Source organism: Rhinolophus sinicus, linkage group LG02 (assembly GCF_036562045.2).
Source record: "Rhinolophus sinicus isolate RSC01 linkage group LG02, ASM3656204v1, whole genome shotgun sequence".
NCBI classification, from domain to species: Eukaryota; Metazoa; Chordata; class Mammalia; order Chiroptera; family Rhinolophidae; genus Rhinolophus; species Rhinolophus sinicus.
In genome coordinates this window covers 199963398-199983246 of record NC_133752.1, presented here as the reverse complement: position 1 = coordinate 199983246, position 19849 = coordinate 199963398, and the positions used below count along the sequence as shown (strand labels likewise).

The 19849-nt window shown below is 55.9% G+C and overlaps 1 protein-coding gene and 1 long non-coding RNA gene across 2 annotated transcripts; one reads left to right on the top strand and one right to left on the bottom strand.

The window, feature by feature from the left end:
• Positions 1-289: 289 nt before the first annotated feature.
• On the bottom strand, positions 290-1096 carry LOC109434898 (palmitoyltransferase ZDHHC3). The gene has a single exon (XM_019712314.2). It carries the CDS (start codon positions 1094-1096, stop codon positions 290-292), a length of 807 nt encoding a protein of 268 aa, XP_019567873.2.
• A 14732-nt stretch (positions 1097-15828) lies between these two features.
• LOC141568860 (uncharacterized) lies at positions 15829-18935 on the top strand. Its single transcript, XR_012492093.1, has 4 exons — positions 15829-15974; positions 17008-17107; positions 17212-17343; positions 18699-18935. It is a non-coding gene; the product is annotated as an uncharacterized LOC141568860 (long non-coding RNA).
• Positions 18936-19849: the final 914 nt, after the last annotated feature.

Genomic DNA, 19849 nt, shown 5'->3' with positions numbered 1-19849 from the left:
TGGACTTGTTTTCCATATGGAAGCATTGGCAGAGCTGAAAAAGGGCAGAATATTTCACCTTCCTTTTAGGAAAGGGCCTGGCCTTACGAACTTGCTCAGAATCTTGGGTGTCCTAAACCTCACTTTCTGCTCAAAAGAGAGAACCTGAGACTTTTAAATGATCTGTCCTGCTGGTCTCCTTGTGGACATGGAAAAAAAAGGTAGCTTGTGATGGAAGTTTGTTGCGTTTTCCCCTAAGGACCTGGGAGATTTAGCAGATGGTGGCTGGGTTTACAGGGGAGACCTCAGATCACATTGTGGTGCCCGCTTGTCCTCTGGGGTTCTGGGGAGGCAAAGGGGCTGATCCAGGCGAGCAAGAGGAGAGGCAGTGGCCGAAGACGGCCTTCCAGTTCATCCACGCTGACCCCGGGCCCGGCCTGCCCCTCTCCCTTTGCTGCTGCTCGATTGTGGTTCGGTCAATGCAGATGGCGTGCATTTGGATGGCGAACGTCACAGACCCCAAGAAGAAGCCCTTCAGGGCCACCAGGAAGAGGAAGACCAGGGAGCTGGGGGGCGTTGGGATGCCGTGTACGTCCCACTCCCCACGCGCGTAGCTGCGTAGGGCAGGCACGCAGAGCAGCAGCAGCACATGCAGCCCGGCCAGCGCCGTGTACAGTGAGAACAGCAAGAAGTACTTCTGGTTGTCCTCGCCCACGCAGTTGTTGACCCAGGGGCAGTGGTGATGCAGCCTGCGGATGCAGCGCCCGCACACGAGGCAGTGCTGCGCACGCGCCAGCTGGACAGCGCCGCAGAGGGGGCAGCGGGGGCCACCGGGCGTGCTGGGCTCTGTGTCCACCGGCACCGAGCCCGGGTCGGTGAGCATGGTTCGCGCGTGTGCCGCCAGCGCCAGGAAGGCCAGCAGGAGGAAGAGCGTGCCGTGGGTCACCGCATAGGCCACATCCCGCGTGGGCAGCAGCAGCACGCATAGCAGCACCCCCGCGGCGCTCAGCACCAGTGCCCATGTGGCCGCAGCGCACACGATGCCCAGGACGTCACACACAAACCACACGTGGCGTGGCCGCTCAGGGGCCTTGTGCCTGGAAATGTGCGCAGGCATCGTGGGCTGTGCTCTGTGGGGCCAGGCCCCGCTGGGCCCCTGAGTGCCTCCAGTCTCCCACCTCCTGAGCCCCTCCTCCTGCGCCCGGCCTGGGCACAGGGCGAGGGCATGGGCCGCTGTGGCCTGGGTCCTGGTTGGCCCTGCAGTGTTCTAGAATGTGCCCTCAGACGGGGATTTGTGACCACAGAAAGGGAAGCCACCAGCTTTACCTGTAGGAGCCCATTCCCAACAGACGACTTCTCCTTTTGGGGCAAGGCTGGGCACAGTGCATTGATATGCACGTGGTCTTTTTAGGAGCTTGTGGAAGCCAGGGGAGGAGCAGGAGGAAACAGGTCAGCGCTTCTGGGCGGGGGAAGGGGCAGGCTTGGGTTGAGACGACATGCTGTCCGTGGGCGTAGCAAGGGTCCTGGGCGAGGAGGGCTCTGAGGATGTCTTGGGAGGCCGGTTGTAGACTGGTCCTGGTGCATTTTGGGGCGCTGGGAGGGGCTGCAGGCTGCGGCTCTAGTGGATGGAGGGATGGAGTCTGGACCAGGGAACAGAGTAGAGGAAAGGAATTGGTTCAGTTGTGGCTCTCTACTCCTTTCCCCTGGCTTGACCCCTCTTCCTGGCCACTGTCCTGCAGGGGACTCTCTGTGGGGCCCCCACCCTCACTGTTGCAGTTGATCCCCGGGGCACAGAGGGCGTTGGGCCAGGACACCAGGGTGGGCTTGGCACTGGATGTCAGAGGTGTGAGGCTGCTGGGTGGGGAGGGGGACCAGCTGGTGGGTCGTGAGTCCCTGTTATTGCTGGTGTTTGGGAAAGACCTGGGGTTTCAATTTTTGTTTGCTTTCCAAATTTGTGAGCACTTAATCCCTTCATCTTTCCAGTTGATTTTGTTAAGTTTTCTTGCTATGTATCACCTGCGAATACACATAGCTACGCTTTCTGTTACATGTTGTTGCTTTGACTAAAACTGCTGAACTCACATTGACTAATCGTGGTGAGAACGGGTACAGTCAGGCCTGAGTTTAACAGGGATTTTCACCATTATATGTGAGGAAGCAGAATAACTGAAAAATAATATTTATCATTAAAAGGGAATGCTCTTTGATTCCTAGGTAAAGTTAAAAAATGTATATTTCTTCCTCTTCTCTCATCTTGACATGCTGATTTTTTACCAAATAACTTTTGTGCGTTTATTGAAAATGTCACAATAAGTCGGGAATCTCAGCCTGTCCTCCCTCCCCTTCCCTTCCCCTCCCTTTTCCCCCTTCCTGGGTTATGCAAGAGGGGAGGTCAAGTCCATGACTGAGTGGGCAGTGGACAGGCAGCTTTAATCCAGGCAGGTCCCCCTCACTCTCCTCACACTTTCCTGGCCCCCTGCCCCACCGCTGAGGGCCAGGAGTGGGGGTGGCTGTGTTTGTGTGCTCTCGCTGGGAAGCCATTGCCCCATCAGGGCTTCTCCGGCGGGAGTCCTGGCTACAGCAGAGATACCACCAGCCACTCTCCAGAATGGGCATTTGTCCCTTCATCATTCTGTCTGTCTCTTAAGAGCCTGGGCTTCCTTGGTGTCCAGCCACCGACATCTGCTTGGGTGGAGGAAGAAAACGTGGCTCAGGTTACCTGGAGGCTCTGAGGCCCTGGGGCCACAGGACAGGAGGCTGGGGTGGCTCCCTGGTCCTGCTGCCTGTGGGTGCCCGGCTGGGGCCTCCCTCATGTCCCCATCAATAAACGACTGAGTCGCCTACCCAGTGGCTCAGGTGGTTAGAGCTCCGTGCTCCTAACTCTGAAGGTTGCCGGTTCGATTCCCACATGGGCCAGTGGGCTCTCAACCACAAGGTTGCTGGTTCAATTCCTCGAGTCCCGCAAGGGATGGTGGGCTCTGCCCCCTGCAACTAAGATTGAACACAGCACCTTGAGCTGAGCTCCCGGATGGTTCAGTTGGTTGGAGTGCGTTCTCTCAACCACAAGGTTGCCGGTTCGACTCCCGCAAGGGACGGTGGGCAGTGCCCCCTGCAACTTGCAACGGCAACTGGACCTGGGGCTGAGCTGCGCCCTCCACAACTAAGATTGAAAGGACAACAACTTGACTTGGAAAAAAGTCCTGGAAGTACACACTGTTCCCCAATAAAGTCCCGTAAAAAAAAAAAAGTGTTTAAAAAAAAAAAAACACGACTGAGTGACAAGCTTGGTTTCTGATTCGCATCTCTTTCAAGGTTGGAAACTTAATTTGCACATGAAAGAACTACGTTTAATAATGAAAAAGGGTGTGAGCATATGGGTGTCATGTTTCTGCACATGTAGCACGTGTCTGGAATGTGAAGATGTGTTTATGAGGAAGCGTGTTCTTATAAATCGCTTATAAGTAATTTATTTGAGATGAAAACACAGGGGGTTAGATGTCCCTACAGTGGTCAGGAACCAGGAGCGTAGTGGACACAGGGTGTGGTCACATGCACACGGGCTGCGGGTTTGTGCTCAGCCCTGCTAGGGTGTCTGGTGTGTCTAGGGACGTGCTGGTACCATGTGAGGACCTCTCTAAAGAGGAGCTAGGGTGGCAGCAGTTGCAGGGCAGAGGTGGCTGTTTTCCTGAGGGGAACCCTGAAGCTTGGTGACAGTGAGGAGCTGCTCGGAGGGGTTGAAGGTAAAGTGGGGGGTCCTGAAAGGTGGGAACTGGGTCTCAGAGTTTGGGGACCACTGTGGTGCAGGCAGTGCCTCCTGCTCCTCAGCTTCACTGTCTGCCTCTCCATCCTCGCCCAAGGGAGGGCCCCTGGCAGTGGGAACCCTCTGCCCAGGCTGGGGTTGCTGGAGAATTCCCATCCCCAGCAGTCCTCAGCCCTCGGACCAGCTTGGGTGTGGGGGGCTGCACTGCCTCACACCCCAGGAGGGGAGCTCTGAGACGTGCACGTACTCCACGGCTGTGTGTGCCCCCAACTGGCCAGGCTGCAGGGGCCACCATGCGGACTTGCTTCCCCTACCCCCGCACCTCCCTGAGTTCCTCTGGGGCTTCCAGGGCCCCTCCCAAGGCAGCTCCTGCACTGGGGTCCTTGTCAGGGCTGCTTTTGGGGGACCCAGCACAAAGCAGGAGAGGCTAGTGGTCCTGGTCTTCACTGGGGAGTGTGGACGCCATCCTCAAGGGCTGTGGTCCCCAAGTGTGTCACAGAGGCACATTCTTGGGCCCTACCCAGATCTGTTGAGTCAGAAGCTGATGGATGGGCCCAGCCAGTCCCCAGGTGATTCGACTCTGGGGGGTGGGTGTGGAGATCAGAAGTGCTGTTGGCAGGATGGGAGATGGTCACACTGGCCACCTGGACGAGGAGGTTCTGAGCAGGAAGAACCCGAGACCAGCCGGGAGGCCAGCGTGAGGCCCAGGCACAGGTGGAGCCGGGGGAAGAGCTGGACGACTGCCCAGGAGGCAAAGGTGGGCAGCGCTGGGAGAGCAGACAGGATGGGTGGCGAGGGAGGGGCCAGGGCAGTTCTTGGCTCACATTGTTGGGGTTATTGGTGTGCAGGGGGTTGTGGCACTGTGGACATGCTGTGTTTGAGCCCCATGGACAGTTTGGGTGGAGCTGCCTGGAGGCTGTCACGGAGCTCAGAGTGAGGTCCAGTCCGAGGTGGAGATGTGGGTGTCAGCAGATGGGTGGGTGGATGCCCGGGGAGTGGATGGGCTCCCCCAGAGGGTGGACGCCCGGTGAGTGGATAATTTCAGATTCCCGGAGTCAAATTTATGGGCAATATAGTGTGGAATTAAAAAACCTTGTTATCTAAATGCCTCCTAAGGGGGTTCTCCCAGTTGGCACCCCTGGGCCTGTCTCGACCTGTCTGTTCCCAGTGGTCCTGTCGTCCTTGGTCTTGTGCCGTGAGGCGGGAGAAAGCCCAGCTCTCACGGCGGTCGGGCACTTGGGTCCTGATGGGGACAGATGTTTCCTGTGTTCCGACTGCTGCCCGCCCCTTTCTGATCCATCCCATGTGCCTTTGACAGATGGGACTGTTGGGGTCCTCACGTTTGTCATGAGAGGTGCATGGTGCTTTGTAGGGATGACACGCTGGCTATGATGAGGGCTGTGTGCTCTGCCCGGTCCTGTGTTTGCCTTCGTCCTGCCACCCCTTTCTGACAGGCAGAAGTCGTCGTATTCTGTAGGCCCAGCACCGTCCTTCTTTGGGATTTCCTGACTGCGTCTGAGCCTCAGACGCCGCTTGCAGAGCTGTGGTCCCTTGGAAGCTCACCCTCCATATGGTTCCTCTGGGTTCTGTTTTGCAGCCCAGCTGACATGAGGCCCCGCTGCCTGCGGACAGATGACCAGAGGCGGGAGGCCCACTAGCTCCTGCCCGGCCCCTCCACACACCCTGCTTCTGCCTCTCTCTCCCGAAGCCACTAGCACAGGGGCAAGGGGGACAGTGGAAAGGGCTGGCTGGCTGCCTGCCTCTCTGTTTTCACAGCAGCTGGCCGCTATCTGCCCTGGTCACCCCCCTTCCCACTTCCGCTATTTGGCTCTTTCTCTGGGGCCCGGGCTGGAGGAATTTGGGGGCCCTTTAGCCTCAGTTCTCCCTGCTGGGTGCTTGCCCTCACCCCCATGCTGTGGGAAGCATCCTCTGAGGCTCTGGACGCGGGGTCCCCCGTGTGCTGCTGGTTGGGACCCTGTGGGGTCTGTAGTCGGGCCCTAGCTGCGGCCTCATACTCACTCATTCTGGGCTGGTCTGGCCGTGGCCCTCACCCTCTGAAGGTGGCAGCAGGTCAGCAAGCCGGGCAGGCGTTTGGGTTGAGGAGGGGTTCCTGGCCCCGTCTTGCAGGTGGGTCGGCCTGTTTGAGCCGAGGATGCAGTGCCTGTGGCCCCGGGGCCCCTTCTGCTGGGTGCTGAGCTGTTGAAATCCTGAGGCAGGAAGCCAGAATCATACGCCTGAAGAAAGGCAGCCCTTCCGATCAGAAAAATAACTCAGAAATCTCAGAGGCAGAACAAAGGAGACCCCGGGGCTGATGCCATAGTTTTGGACCTCTCCCCTAGATTGCTAATTTTAACAGTCTCTGTGCCCATGGAGGGGCAAGCAGCTTGCTTCCTGACTGTGGAGAAGGGCGTTCCAGCAAGAGCAGTGGGCCTGGTGCCTGGCGTTCTTTCTGGCTCACTGGCGCGAGCAGGCGGGAGCTGCCGAGTCGAGTTCAATGCATCACAGTTTAATCAGACGTGGCAGCTGTCAGGTGCCCAGGCCCAGGGACAGCTTGCAACCAAAATGATCTGATCCATCCAGGACACGTCAGTGCTGCCTGTGGGCATTGGGGCCCAGCCTGCCTCAAACGCAAACCCTAATTCCAGGCTCCCCAGCCTGCGGCCTGACGGGGCTCTCTGCCACATGGAGACGTGGAGACGGGGGCCATCTGGAGAGTAGCTGCTTTTGCTCAGGAAAGGCAGACAATTTGGGGAAGGAAGGACGCATAGGAGATGAGGCTGAATTCTCATCTGCTGAATTCCCAGGTGTCAATGGAGAAATCACGAGTCGGGGGACAGCTGAAGCCATGGGGGTCGGGGTTGGGGGAGCCAACATTTTTAATGTTCTCGCCCTCGCTTCTGCGATTTGATGATTATTTTCATGCGAGACTGAGCAAGTCTTGGATCTGAACAGCCAGGCATGACGAGGGCCGGCCTCCGCTGAGGCTGCAGGCTGCTGCTCACGGAGGGTTTTTGTGGGCAGCCGGTGACGTGGAAGCCCCGTGCTGGGACAAGGGCAGTGGGTTGGAGTAGAGAAGAAATCTGTAACAGGCAGCGTTCCCGGCCCGGTGTGCAGGGAAGGTGCCAGGTAGGAAACCAGCTCCCTGACCTGCTCTGGGTGACTGGGGTGGGGCAAGGCTGGCCCCTTACCTGGGAAGCCACAGGTCAGGTCTGGGGTTAGGAGGGCCACTCCTGCCCAGAAAGTGGACAGGGTGGGCACCTGAGGCCCCATCCAGGTGAGAGGTGAAGGTGGCAGAGGGGGAGGGTGGCGACCTGTGAGTCGTTTAACTTTGGGCACTTGGGGTGGAAGCCTTTCAGAGGTGCCACTTGCGAAGTGTCACTCTGTTGAAGTAGCACTTGCTGCCACCCGTGCAGTGAGGCATGGGAGGGACAGTAAGGGCCACAGCCCAGGGTTCCTTTCTCCCGGCAGCCTCTTCCAACTAGCACCTTGCTCAGCTCTTAGGGTGCTACGCCCCTGGGAGTCACATGCCTGCAGAGTGACCACCTGGCTCCCAGACTTAGGTCCCCACAGTGTCCCCTCCTGAACCCTCCCGCTCACATTCTTTTTGTATGGCCAGCACTGGATCTAAATCTTGGGGTCTCCTCGGGGAGCCAGGAGGCATGGGCCCTGCCATCCTGGGAAGGTGATCTGCCTGCCCCCTCACCTGGGAAGGCGACCTACATGTACTTCTATGTATTAATTTAACAGAAATCAAGATACTTCTTGTCTCTGTTCTGAAAAAGATTTCTCATTTAGAATCTCCTCAAGATTTTAGTCATAGCTCCTCTTTTGTTTTCCTAATAAATTATGGGACACCAATGGATTTTAATAATGAAACAGTGACAAAACATATGCACATCTAGTTTTTAATTTTAATTGATTCCACAACAAGCAAAACTAATAACAAATGCTCACGGTCTCTGGAGCATGGTCCTTTGTCTTGAGCACAGACATGAAGAAAACAACGTCCTCCCCTGATTCCTGGGGACGTGGCTGGGGACATGGCTGGGGACGTGCCCTGGGGCACCCCAGCCCCGCTGGCCCTGCCGCTCCCTGACCCTGGTGCCCCTGCCAGCTTTGTTCCCCCGCAGCGGTTGCCGCCATCCAGCCACTGAGGCCTTTGCTTGATCATGTGTTCTCTGCCTGCCCGCGGGGAGGCGAGACCAGAGGGCAGGGCCTCGTCTGCTCTTCCCCAGCAGCTTCCAGGACAGTGCCAGGCACATAGTGGGTGCTCAATCAGTGCTGGGCAAATGGGTGGATGGAGTGTGGGGTCACCTCCTGGAGTGATCTGTTTAGGTCATGAGATGTTACCTGTGTCTAATCAAACATTGGACACCCCGGGCCATGTTCTGTGAGGACCTCATGTGTCCAAAACAGGGAAACCTCTGTCCTCTGCTGAGTGAGGGTCCGAGGGGTGCAGGTGGCAGGCCAAGGAGACGGCCCTGAGGCACAGAAGTGAGGGTCTGCTGGGAGTGAGAGGAGGAACCCCTGGCCAGGTCCCACCTTGGGGCCGAGTCTGGCTGTCACGGAGTTGTCCCCCACAACTCAGCCCGGGGCTCCCAGGACGGGCAGGGATGGAAGGAGCTTGCTTTTGGCCTTGCTGGGGGTGCCGGGCCACCTCCCCGAGGGGTGCTGTGGGACCCGTGCAGCCCAGTGCGCTCTGGGTGAACAGGCTTCCGGAACCTTCCTGGGCACCATGCGTCACAATGCTTAGATCCCCAGCGGCCCAAGGCCTCCGGGGAAGGGCTTGAGTCTGCAGATAGACTTCTGGGAGGGACCCTGTCCAGGCGAGGAGCGGGCCAGGGAGGCCGGGTGGCAGGGCCCAGGCTGTTGGAGCCCCAGGTGTGACAGCCCACGAACCAGGTGGCCGGGACCTCAGTGTCCTCCTCACGCAGACTGACGTCCCTCCCATATCTGAAAGGTCTTAGCAGGTGCAGTGACCCACACAGAGGCCCCTGTGGGACTCCGTAAATGACATTTGTCACTGAGGCGTCGCCAGCGAGTGTGGGCCAGGCACCCCTGCGGCCAGCGGTCCTGGTGAGGGCACTAACTGTGCTTATCATGTTTGTTCGGAAGATTTTTTTTGCTTTTTTTAAACATGGGTGAACTTGACCTATTGGGCTGTGCTTGCAAATAAACCTGCCTTTGTCTACACAGGTATATTTGGGGCTCTAGACGGGTCAGAGCCATCGCCAAGGTCACTGAGGAGTGACTCCCATGCAGCCTCCCTCCTCTAGGCCGCTCCCACCTCCTCCAGGCCGACCAACCTGCCCCAGTCTCACCCTGCTGGGGAGACACAGAGAGGTCAGTCCGAGCTCCAGCCTCAGTGACAATGTGCTGGAAAATGCGGCCGGGAGGGAAGGGTCTGGTGTCAGAAGAGAGATGTGCACCTGGCCCCGCCCACCTTGCAGGGGCTCAGCTCACTCCTGAACTGAGCTGCTATCCGTAGCCTTGTTACAGACCAGGGGCATAGGGGCGGCTGGTGGGGGGGGCCGCTGTCCCCCCACCCCCCTGCTGCTTTTAGGCCAGTCTGACTGGTTTTTGAACTGTTTCATCGCTGGTTGAAGGGCTGAAATGATTTGAGTCCACATGGGGACTTCCCAGCAGGCTCAGAGCCACACATGAATGTGAGCTTGGGGTCCACTTGGACCACCCTCTCCCAGGGAGCAGGGCAGGTAGAGCCTCCGGGAGGCTGGGTCAGGGGCATCATCCACAGCAGGGGCCAGGAGTCTGGGAGGGGTCCCTCAGCCCAGGCTCGCAGCCTCCAGGGCGGTTCTGATTCCTCGCATGGAATTCTCCAGGCAGGATGCAAAGTCCCGGGTCTGAGCAGGCTCAGGCAGCCACAGTGCCAACTCCGGCCCTGGCGGGGCCCAGTGGACAGAGCTGGTTAGAGAGCTGCTGGCAGGGAGGGCTGCCAGCCCTGCTAGTCCACAGTCCTGCCCCTGGTGATGTTGAGGACCTTCTGCTTGGAGTACAAGGCTGGGGCCCCTCTGGACAGAGCACGAAGGCCCTGGTGGCTGTCCTGTGGCCCTCAGAACAGGAGGTGACGCGGAGTCTTGTTTGTAACTGGGTCTAGTTAAACCAGTTGCTTTCCTTTGCTCCCACTTAAAGCCCACATCTGGTACAAACAGTCACTCTGACACTCTCCTGGGACAGCAATAACCGTTTCTGTTACTTTCTGTACCAGGGTTTAGGTTAAGGCTGATGAAGTGATGGCCCGGCTCACTATCAACTCAGCCTCTTCCCGGGGCTCCTGGGCTTGGATCGGCGATTCCCTCTAACCTGGCGTTTAAAAACATCTAATGCCATTCAAGTGGTGCCCCGTCCTGCTGTCATGACAGGTGTGGCCACGTGCTCGCCTGCCTTGGAGCCAGGATTCTGTGAACACTGCTGTAGTGGGGTGAATAAGACCCCTCCCCTCCCCCGCCAAAGATATGTCCAAACCCTAACCTCAGTGTCCGTGAACGTGACCTCATCTGGAAGTCGGGGCTTTGCAGATGTGATTAAGAATCTCGTGATGAGACCGCGCTGGATTAGGTGGCCCTAAATGCAGCGACCCGTGTCCTTGTAAGGGGAGGGAGAGACTTGATAGGGGACAGGGCTGTGTGAGAACGAGCCAGCCGGAGAGTGGAGTGATATGGCCACAAGCCCAGGAGCACGTGGGTGGCCAGAACCTCCTCTGCCCAGGGAGGGTGAGAGGAGAGGGGGTAGGGGGGAGGTGTGGGACAGCTGTCCGATGTGGGATTTGTAGTCTCCACAGCTGTGAGGAAATGCATGTCTGCTGCTCTGATCTGCCCAGCGTGTGGTCCTTTGTTACAGCCGCCCAGGAAATTCATGGAGCTGGGCCCCCACCTTTCCCGGCTAGGGCCAGACACTCAGCCAAGGGCATGGATTCATGGCCAGCTGGGAATTCATGAATAAGTCACAGGTCTCAGCCGAGCCCGGCAATACATCTGGGCTCTGCCCTTGGAGCAGATGGGGGACAGAGGGACGGAGCCCTTGGGCACTGCATCTGTGTGCCAGGAGGGGTTGACGGCTGTGTAGCCAGGGTCTCCTCTGGCGCCAGCCTGAGCCGGCCAAGGGATGTTTGGGAGGAGGACATCGGGCAGCGGGAGGAGAGTGTGGGAGTGGGACTAGACAGGGGTTGGTGTGCACAGAGAGTGGGAGGGGGACCCAGGAGGGAGCTGAGGTGTGAGGCTGCACAGAGGCGCTGGGGGACATCTGATGCCAGAGAACGGCAGAAGCTGCCGGTTTTAAAGATCATGCTGGCTGCCTTGTGGGGAAGACACAGGGCCTGCACCATGGGCGGTGTCCCCCAAATTCACATATTGTAACCCCGACACCAGTGTGATGGTGTTAGGTGGTGGCCTTTGGGAGGTGGTTAAGTTTAGCTGAGGTTGTGAGGGTGGGGTCCCCAGGACGGGACACTGTCCTTATGGGAAGGGCTGTCTTTCTCCACCATGTAAGGACACAGAGAGAAGGAAGAGACCCTCACCAGAACCCAACCCTGCCAGCACCTGGGTCTCAGGTGTCCAGCCTCCAGCACCGCGACAGGACTGGAGGCAGGGTGGTCGTTAGGGAGGCTGAAGTGGTCAGAGGCAGCAGGTAGAGACAGTGGGCAGATTTGGGCTCCATTTTGAGGTGGGAGGTCTGCTTCGTGGATGGATAGATGAGGGCTTGGGCAGGGGTGGGGACTGGGTTTCTAGCTTAATATTGTCCCACGGGTGTCTGTGCTTCTGTTCATATTTCTTCAAAATCTTTTATACTCTCTGCCTTTTGGATCAGACAATTTCTATTGTCCTATCCTCAAGTATACCCTGCTTTTTTTGGTCACCTCCAAACTGTAGTCAAGGGTAACCAGTAAATTTCTGTTTTGGTTATTGTAGTCACCAGTTTTAGAAAATCCATTTGTCTGCGGAGATTTCCTGTCTGATTATTCATTGATATAATATTTTCTTCTACTTCTTTATACATATTTTATTTTCACTCTTTGACTGTATCTTTATTTTTTGAACATAGTTATAACAGTTGTTTTGATGTATTTTTCTGATAGATCCAATATTTAGGTTCATTTGGAGTCAATTTATCCTGACTGCCTTTTTTTCCTGATTGTGGGTCAACATTTCCTGTTTCTTTGCATGTCTAACAATAGGTTAAAAACTGGACGTTGTAGGTGATACATTTTTAGAGACTCTGGATTGTTTGTGTTCTCCTGGGGATTATTTTTTCTTCTTGTCCCAGTAGGCAGTTAACTATTTGGATTGACACTGCAAACCTGGCTTCTCTTGTACTTCTCAGCAATGTATGTCCCTGGTCTGTTTCTGCGGCTTCCCCTGAGCTTCTCCCGTGTGCCTTTAGAAGTTGGTGGTCAGCTTAGCTCTAGAAACCCTCCCGCGTGCTGTCTGCTGTGGCACCTGGCATTTCAGGTTCCTGCTGCTCCAGACCTCATTGCTGGGGGTGTGTTCACGAAGCACGACTCACAGGCCTGCCTCTCGGGCTTCTCGCTGGCCTCTGCCTGCTTTTCCATCTGCCTGCTTTTCCAGCAGGCGTGTAATACAGCCGTCAGCGTAGGTTTGTGCAGAGTTCACACTCAGGATTTGGACCTCGCTCCTCACTCCACTTGGGTGGGGCAAGTCCTTTCTCATTAATTTTTCCAATGTGTTCTTACCTATTTTAACATTTTGTTTAGATTCAGATTCATTCTTGGGAAGACATTAACGTCTGCCCTGCTGTTCCCAGCGGCTCCTGGAGCAGCCAAAGCTCGGGCTTCCCATTGGGTCGTGTGGGAAGCCTCCGGGGACCAGGGCTTCTTCCCAGAAGCAGAGGCTCCAGTTCTGCCTTAAAGCAACTCGGTAGGGAGATAACTGTTTGCTTTGGCTTTGGTTTAATTTATCCTTGAGCCCAGAGGACTGAGTACATTTGCCATCACATTATCTAGGATGACGCCAAAGATTTTCATTCTAGGATCAATTTTGTCCTGGAGTGGCATCCACTTAACACCACGAGCCCTGTGCTGTTAGCTGAATAAAGGTCAAACCACCAGACACCTCGGCGGAGAATATCCGTCCTGCTGGGCGAGAGGGCCACTCGAGGAAAGGTTAATGGATACCAAGGACTGGCTGTAGCTCAACAGGCAGGTAATGATGCCTCAGAGCAGACATTTCCATTTTTATTCAGTTTAGTGGCTGGATACTTGTGATTTTCAGTTCTGACTACTCAGTTTAGGATGTTCTCTGGGAAATTGTCTTGCAGGGGTCAGGACTGCCCTTCGCAGAAATCTCCTCTCCAATTATCTGCAGGACTGCAGAAAGTGTCCCTGAAGGAACCAAAGATGACAAATTAATAGATTACGGCCCCCTCTCCAATAACTCAATAACTGTGTGCATTTTAATTAGCCTGTCTTGTGGAAGGAGGAGGAAGAGACAAGTCACCCTCTCGGGTGCTTTCCCGGGATGGGCTGTCTCAGGTATACACGTCTGATTAATTCCATGTAGTGACGAGGAAGCCAGAGGTCCAGGACCTTGGGCAGCCTGGCTGGCAGGCATGATGTCCCACCTGTGGGCAATTAATGAGGGTTGGGGCGTTTCTGGGGACTGGAGGGGCCGTGGCCAAGGGGCTCAGCTCCGTTTTCGGGCCACCCCACCTGCTGGGAGAGTTCTGAGGGAGATAGATGTTCATAGCCACTAAGTCTGAGAGTGTGGCCACCCACACGGCTGGCTGACGTGTCCTTGTGCCTGTGCAGGGGGCCGAGCACCCGTTGGAGAAGCCCGTTCTCCCACCTGGGAGAGGCCAGAACCCCACAGATGGCCACTTGTCTGCAGCACCCTAGCCCAGGCGTTTCAGGACCAAACCTAAGGGATTGAGCCAGGCGGGGTGGAGAGGAACGGTCTTCTGAGACCCTGCCAGGCCAGGTGAGGACAGAGTCTGGGGACAACCAGTGGGAGTGCTGCTGACACACGTCCTTCCTTTGTGTCCCAAGTTCCCGACCTGGAAAATGGCCTTGACCTTCTCCTGGTCCGTCATCATCCCCATCATTCCAGGAGGTCATCCAATCCCACTGGATGTAGCAGTCAGGGAGGGCTGGGCCCTGGACAGGTCTGTGGTTTGCAGGACTGAGCCCACTGAGGAAGCAAAATACCAGACGGTGCCTCTAAACTGAGCAGAGGGCCTGTCGGGGCTGAGCCGGCAGCGAGGCCGGCTCACTCTGCTCCCTGCGGAGAATGTGTGAGGCCAGCGAGCAGAAGCCACCCTGTGGTGTGGCCACCCCATCTTCTGCTGCTGCTGTGAAAATTAAGTCCTTTGCATTTCTCTGTTTTTTTTCTTTTCTTTTTTAATTACAAAAACCTAGCTTAATTACTGGTTTTATTGGATCTTGAATAAATAGCAAGCAGATGTTAGTAGCATGTGGATGACCCACAGCTCTTGTATAGAAAATAATAAATTATTTTTCGTTGCCATGATGTTTTATTCAGTATCCAGGCCTCACAAATACCATAAGATGAAGCTAAATGCGGGGTGAGCCCCTGGAGTTCCTTTGGAACCTGGTGCAGCCACGCCCTTGATCGCTGGCACTCCGCCCCCCCCCCCCCCCCCCGTGGCAAGGCTTGCTCTGACCCACCAGAGGCGGGCTCTTCTAGGGGCGCCCAGAGGCTCAGCCCAGGCTTGTAGGCTGCAGAGCTGGGCCCAAGCGTAGTGCTGTGCTGGGGCTTCCCACCCAGGGGTCCTCCTGCATTTCCCACGTGATATGTGACCATCAGGGGGGCTTCAGAGTTCCTGCTACAGGTTTTGCATTTTTCTTTCTAAAGTTTATTTGTAAGATGACTTACCTATATATATATTTTTAATTATTGGGGAATATTGGGGAACAGTGTGTTTCTCCAGGCCCATCAGCTCCAAGTCGTTGTCCTTTCAGTCTAGCTCAGCTCCAAGTCCAGTGGCCGTTTTCAATCTTTAGTTGCAGGGGCCGCAGCCCACCATCCCTTGCGGTAATTGAACCGCAACCTTGTGGTTCAGAGCTTCTGCTCTAACCAGCTGGGCCATCCGGCCGCCCCTATTTCCACGTTTTAATTTCACCTCCCAGCCACTGACTTGGTTCCTGTACTTGTGGTGGTTTTGTCTTTGGAGTCTCATGAGTTTTCCAGGTGACATCGTCTGCACAGTCATAATTTTATCTCCTTTGTTTTGGTTCTTACATATCTATTTTTTCCTCTTGTACATTTGGAACAGGGTGCTACCACCAGTGAGACGTTAGCTGGTGGTGGTGCCAGGGGCAGCCTTGTCATGGGCCTATCAGGCAGGGCCGCCTGGATGCTGCTGGTGCAATGAGGCCGCCTGGCAGCGGAGGGGGTGTGTGCCCGCTCCTGTCCGAGGGAGACCGCGTGCTTTTAATCAAGAATGTGGAAATGATAACGTGGTGTTTTTTCCTTACATCGACTGAAGTGATGAATTTTATCAGTTAAGTTCCATAAAATTGAGTCCTGCTGCCTGCTTTGCACTGCTGGGTCCTCTCATCTTACTGCTGACGTTGTCACTGCCAGGTGTGTGCTCAGTGTCCCATGTCTGTCATCTTTGTGCCGTGTCACAAAGAGAATTCACTTCCCTTTCTTTTTTCACCGTCTTGGGAAACTTGGCCGGCCTTCGAGCAATGCCCTCCATAAACTGGTCTGTGGGTTCTGCTCTTTGAAGGGATGTTTCTTTTCCAGCTTTTCAGCTTTTTCTATTTCTTCTTGTGGGTCTCTCCTGATATGCTTTTGGTAGATAACGTTCACCTAGAAAAATCATTATTTCAATCAAATTTCAAATACGTTTACAGACAGCTGTGCAAGGTAGTTACTTACAGCTTTGTAATTGTTATTGCTGAGGTTATTTTCTGCATCATTTCCTGTTTTGTGGGCTTGGTTTCCCCTTCTTTCATGATTAGATGATGTGATACTTTGTTTCCAAACAATCAGTTAAAATTTTTTTTTTTTTAGTTTTGCTGTAATTCTAACAGTTTCTGTTTTTACTTTTATTAAAATTTTCACTTTCCATTTTGAAACTTTTGGGATCAGATGCTTAATTAATTTCTTTTTCTTGCTTTTTTTTGTTGCCACAGGAACTCGTGGCCTTGGAATTTCCTCCAAGTGCTGCTTTTGCTCCATCCCACAGACTGAAATGCAGTGTTTCCAGCAGGACTGTGTTCCAGAAGTTCTGCGATGTTGGTTTGAGTTTCATTTGAACTCACATGTTGTTTAAGAGAACGTTAAAAAAATCTCCAGGTGGAAATGCTCTTGTGATTTTCCATTTTGTTTTCCATTTCCAGTTTTCTTTCATCATTGTCAGAGAATGTTGTGTGCTTTTCCTACGTGTCAGGTTCGTTGTGTTATACTAGTAGACTTTCCTTCTGCCCAAGTCTCGTGAATGTGCTAAGGTCCCCTGAGAGGAACGTGTGCGCTCCACCCATGAGACCCCGTGATGACTATGTGTTCAGGTTTCCTCTCGATTTCTCTACATTTTCTCTGCTTTTGTCACGGTCCTGACACAGAGCTCCCTCTTCCTGTTCTGCACAGACTTGCGCCTCTTCTTCATATGTTACCGTTATCTCCCTGCTCTGGGCACCAACAACGGTGGGGGGGCAACCCCTCTCCTCACCCCCTAATGTTCTCCAGGGAAGTGTCTTGTTGTCTTTCTTAGTTTTTATCTTTTACCTTCAGAAACTCCATGTGCTCAGACTTTTTCCCCTTGATTTGTAGTGATGAATGGTCTATATCGACTTCCAGATACTAGTACACGTGCACTGAGCTGCGCTGTCCCATTAACTAACTGTTTCCACGCCATCAGAATCAGAGGGTTCACTGTCCCCCTGTCAGGGTAACCCAGTCGTTGTCTGGGAGGACACGATGGAAAGGAAGGAGGGGCTGCGTATGCCCCTCTTGCAGCCTCCCCCTCCCTCCCCGTTGCTCTTCTTGGCAGCATTTTCATCTGACATCCTTACCTGGTCAGGAACCCCAAGCCCCCTGGAGGGACGATGGGAGGGTTTGCAGAGGGGACCCCTCAGTCCGGCCCCCTGGATCCTGGGTGGGAAGGCCATGGGGGGGGGGGTGACCGCCCATCACCGCGAGCACTTGCTATAAGCACCATGAATAAATAATGGTTCCAGAGCCCACGTGATGGGGTGGTGGGGCTGGAGGGGTGACACAGGCTCCACAGGACAACATTTGTGTGGTCACCTTACCTGATTGAACTTTCAGGCCCTCAACAGGTTTTTCAGAGCAGCGAGCTGCAGGAGTGCCGTGGGACCCTGCTTGGATGATCAGACAGACGCAGAGGCAAATACATTTCAAAATTAAGGTAATAGGATATAGGCCTGAGTCTGGGCAGGAGGGAAGAGGGGGTCGGGGAGCGAGTCTGCTTTCTGTGACTGATGGGGGTGTTTCCACACCTGCACTTTCCAGGGAAGCTCCCACCAGTGACCTTGGGCATCTGTGGCCTGCTGACCTGGTGGAAGGACACCCCGGAGGGGCTTGTACCTCCATCTTGCGTGCAAACAGCCTCTCCCAAAAGAAAGGTGGCTGCCTGCGTTTCAGGTGCGTTCTTCCCAGACAGCGGGCAGATGTGATGACTATACCTGCACGAATGGGGCCTCTGAGGGCGGAGCGCAGCCAGTGTACATGTGTCCCTCACCCCCGCTTCCAGATGTGCGGGGCCACACAGGGTAATGGCACATATGGGCCAGGCTGACCCTGGCCTCCCAGACCCCACGGCCCAGTGCAACCGATGATGCAAATCAATTGATCCAAGACTCCCCTTCCTCGAGCCTGAGCTGTGAGCTGTGCACAGCCATCCTTGTCCCAGGGATGTGCGACTGGGCAGGCCACCTGCGCACCGGGCTCCACCCCAGCCACTTGCTGCAGCTGTGGCCTCAGCTGGCTCATGACCTGGAGCGGCTCCACCACCTGGGGCAGGTGGCACTGACCCTGCCATGTAGATGAGAGTCTCCTGTGTTCTGAGCTCCCCACAGTGCTGTGCCCTCTCCCCTCCTTGGACCCATGCAGGGGCTCCCTGGATAGGGACCTGAAGCTCAGTGGTGGAGTCAAAGGGCCCCGGCCTGGGCTGGCCCCAGTGCCTCTTGGCCCAGGTCCCTACTGGCCCTGGGACCTCTGCTGGCCAGGAGCTCTCGACCATGGGGAGGGGTGCTTGGGCCAGTGGGGCATGCCACTGCCCCTTAACTCAGGGTACATCCAGCACCCCTCGCCCTGCTTGTGGGTCAGAACGCAACATCACTCAGCAAGTGACCCCAACACGGATGCCCCGTGGCGCCTGGAGGAGGCCGCCTGGCTCGTCATTGATGAGCCCTGTGAGGGTGTCTGCTGGGAAGACATGCCTGTGGGAGGGGTCAGCTGCAGGGCCATGCAGGGCTTTGGGCACCGGCCCTGGGCCACAGCAGGGCCAGCAGGACGAAGCACCTGCCTGATGGTGACGAATGGGCCCCGGGGAGGCCTCAACCAGGCTGCTCTCCTCTGTGGGATGGAGCTGCGCTGCCCCCTGTGGGATGTGACAGGCCTGGCCCCTGTCTCAGTAAATGTGAGCCCGTCCTTATTGTGTGGAGTAGATGAGGCCACTTCATGGGGGCCTGTGAAGGGCCTGAGTGAGCCCCTGGAGGAGGGAGCCAGACCGGCCAGCGCACACGGCTCACCCGGCCGACCCCGCCACCCACGTCCTTGCTTTTGCAGACAGTCCAGAAGCTGCCCCTCGTGTTCCCACCGGGCACCCACAGGGGCTGCCTCACCGTGTGTGTGTGTGGGTGCTCACTTCAGGCTGAGGGTAGGGCCTGCAGTGCTGGAGCTGGAGCTCGGAGGGCAGCTGGCCTCCTGGGCTCAGCCCCCTGTCTGGAAGGGAGCCAGGCCTGGTGGCTTCCTCTGCTTTTCCCACCTCTTTCCAGGAAGAGCAGCACCACCGAATGCCAGCTGCTGGCAGCTTCTCACTCTGTACCTGCACACCTGAGCGAGGATGCCGGGTCAGGGGGCCTTGTGGACGGGAGGCAGGGCCTCCCTGCCTCAGGCCACCTCACTGACCATCGGTTACTCCCAGACTGCCTGTGACATCTGCACCTGCCACCAGGACCTTGTCCCCGACGCTGCACCTGGGAAGCAAGCTGGGGTTCAGGCCTTGGTGTCCGGGAGCCAAGCGAGTGTGAGTTACGAGAACCACAGGGCCTAACACTGTGGGTGGTCCTTACATGCTGGGAGGGGGCGCAGGGGGCTGCTGGTTCTGCCTGGGGACTCCAGGAAAATCTCCAGGAGGAGACAGACTGTGTATTTGAGGTGGGTCAGCAGAAGCGACAGGAGAGGCAGTTCAGGGAGAGGCAGGGAGGCGGCCGGGTGGTCTCCTGGGGAGGGCTTGTCGGGGTGGGGGCAGGAAACCACAGGGATGCAGCTGAACAGGAGGCGGGGGGGGGGGGCGGCAGGGGCGCTGATCAGGGCTGCCTGAGCCTTGAGCCGCCTTCCACCCACTCAGGGCAGAGGCTTAACTTGATTTAATAAGCTCTTCTTCTTGTCTTTAAATCCTATCAAAGGAATTGATTGTATGTTCTGAAATCTATGCGAAGAGCTGACTTGAGTCATTACCATGCGACTGTCCTGGTCATACCCACGGGCAGCAGCCCCACAGGGTCCCAGGTGGGCGAGACTGCACAGGCCGTGGGGCCCCTGCCTGCGGCCCAGACCTGCCGTGAAATGATCTATTGCTCACCCCGACCCGGGCACTCGGCCCACCTTTCCAAGCCTGTCTGTCATTGAGCAATTCAAGTTCAGGGCCATGCAAACGACCTGTGGTTCTGTGTGGTCACTGCCACTGTCTCAGGTCAGAGAGAGAGGGGAATGGCTGTCTGCACAGTCCGTGGCCCAGACCGGCAAGTATTTGTTGTTGTTATTTGATTTGCCTCCAGTGGGTTTTAACGCACGTCTCTCCCATCGAGAGGGAAGGCATCTGAAGCAGGAGCTTTGAGACACCTGTTGTCTGGTTCTGGTGACAACTGTCCAAGCTCCTTGCAGACCAGTTGGGAGTATTGGTGCGCACAGAAGGAAATATGTT

Bases quoted from the DNA above. Each gene is read 5' to 3' on its own strand.
- LOC109434898 (XM_019712314.2), bottom strand. From the start codon at position 1,096: ATGCCTGCGCACATTTCCAGGCACAAGGCCCCTGAGCGGCCACGCCAC.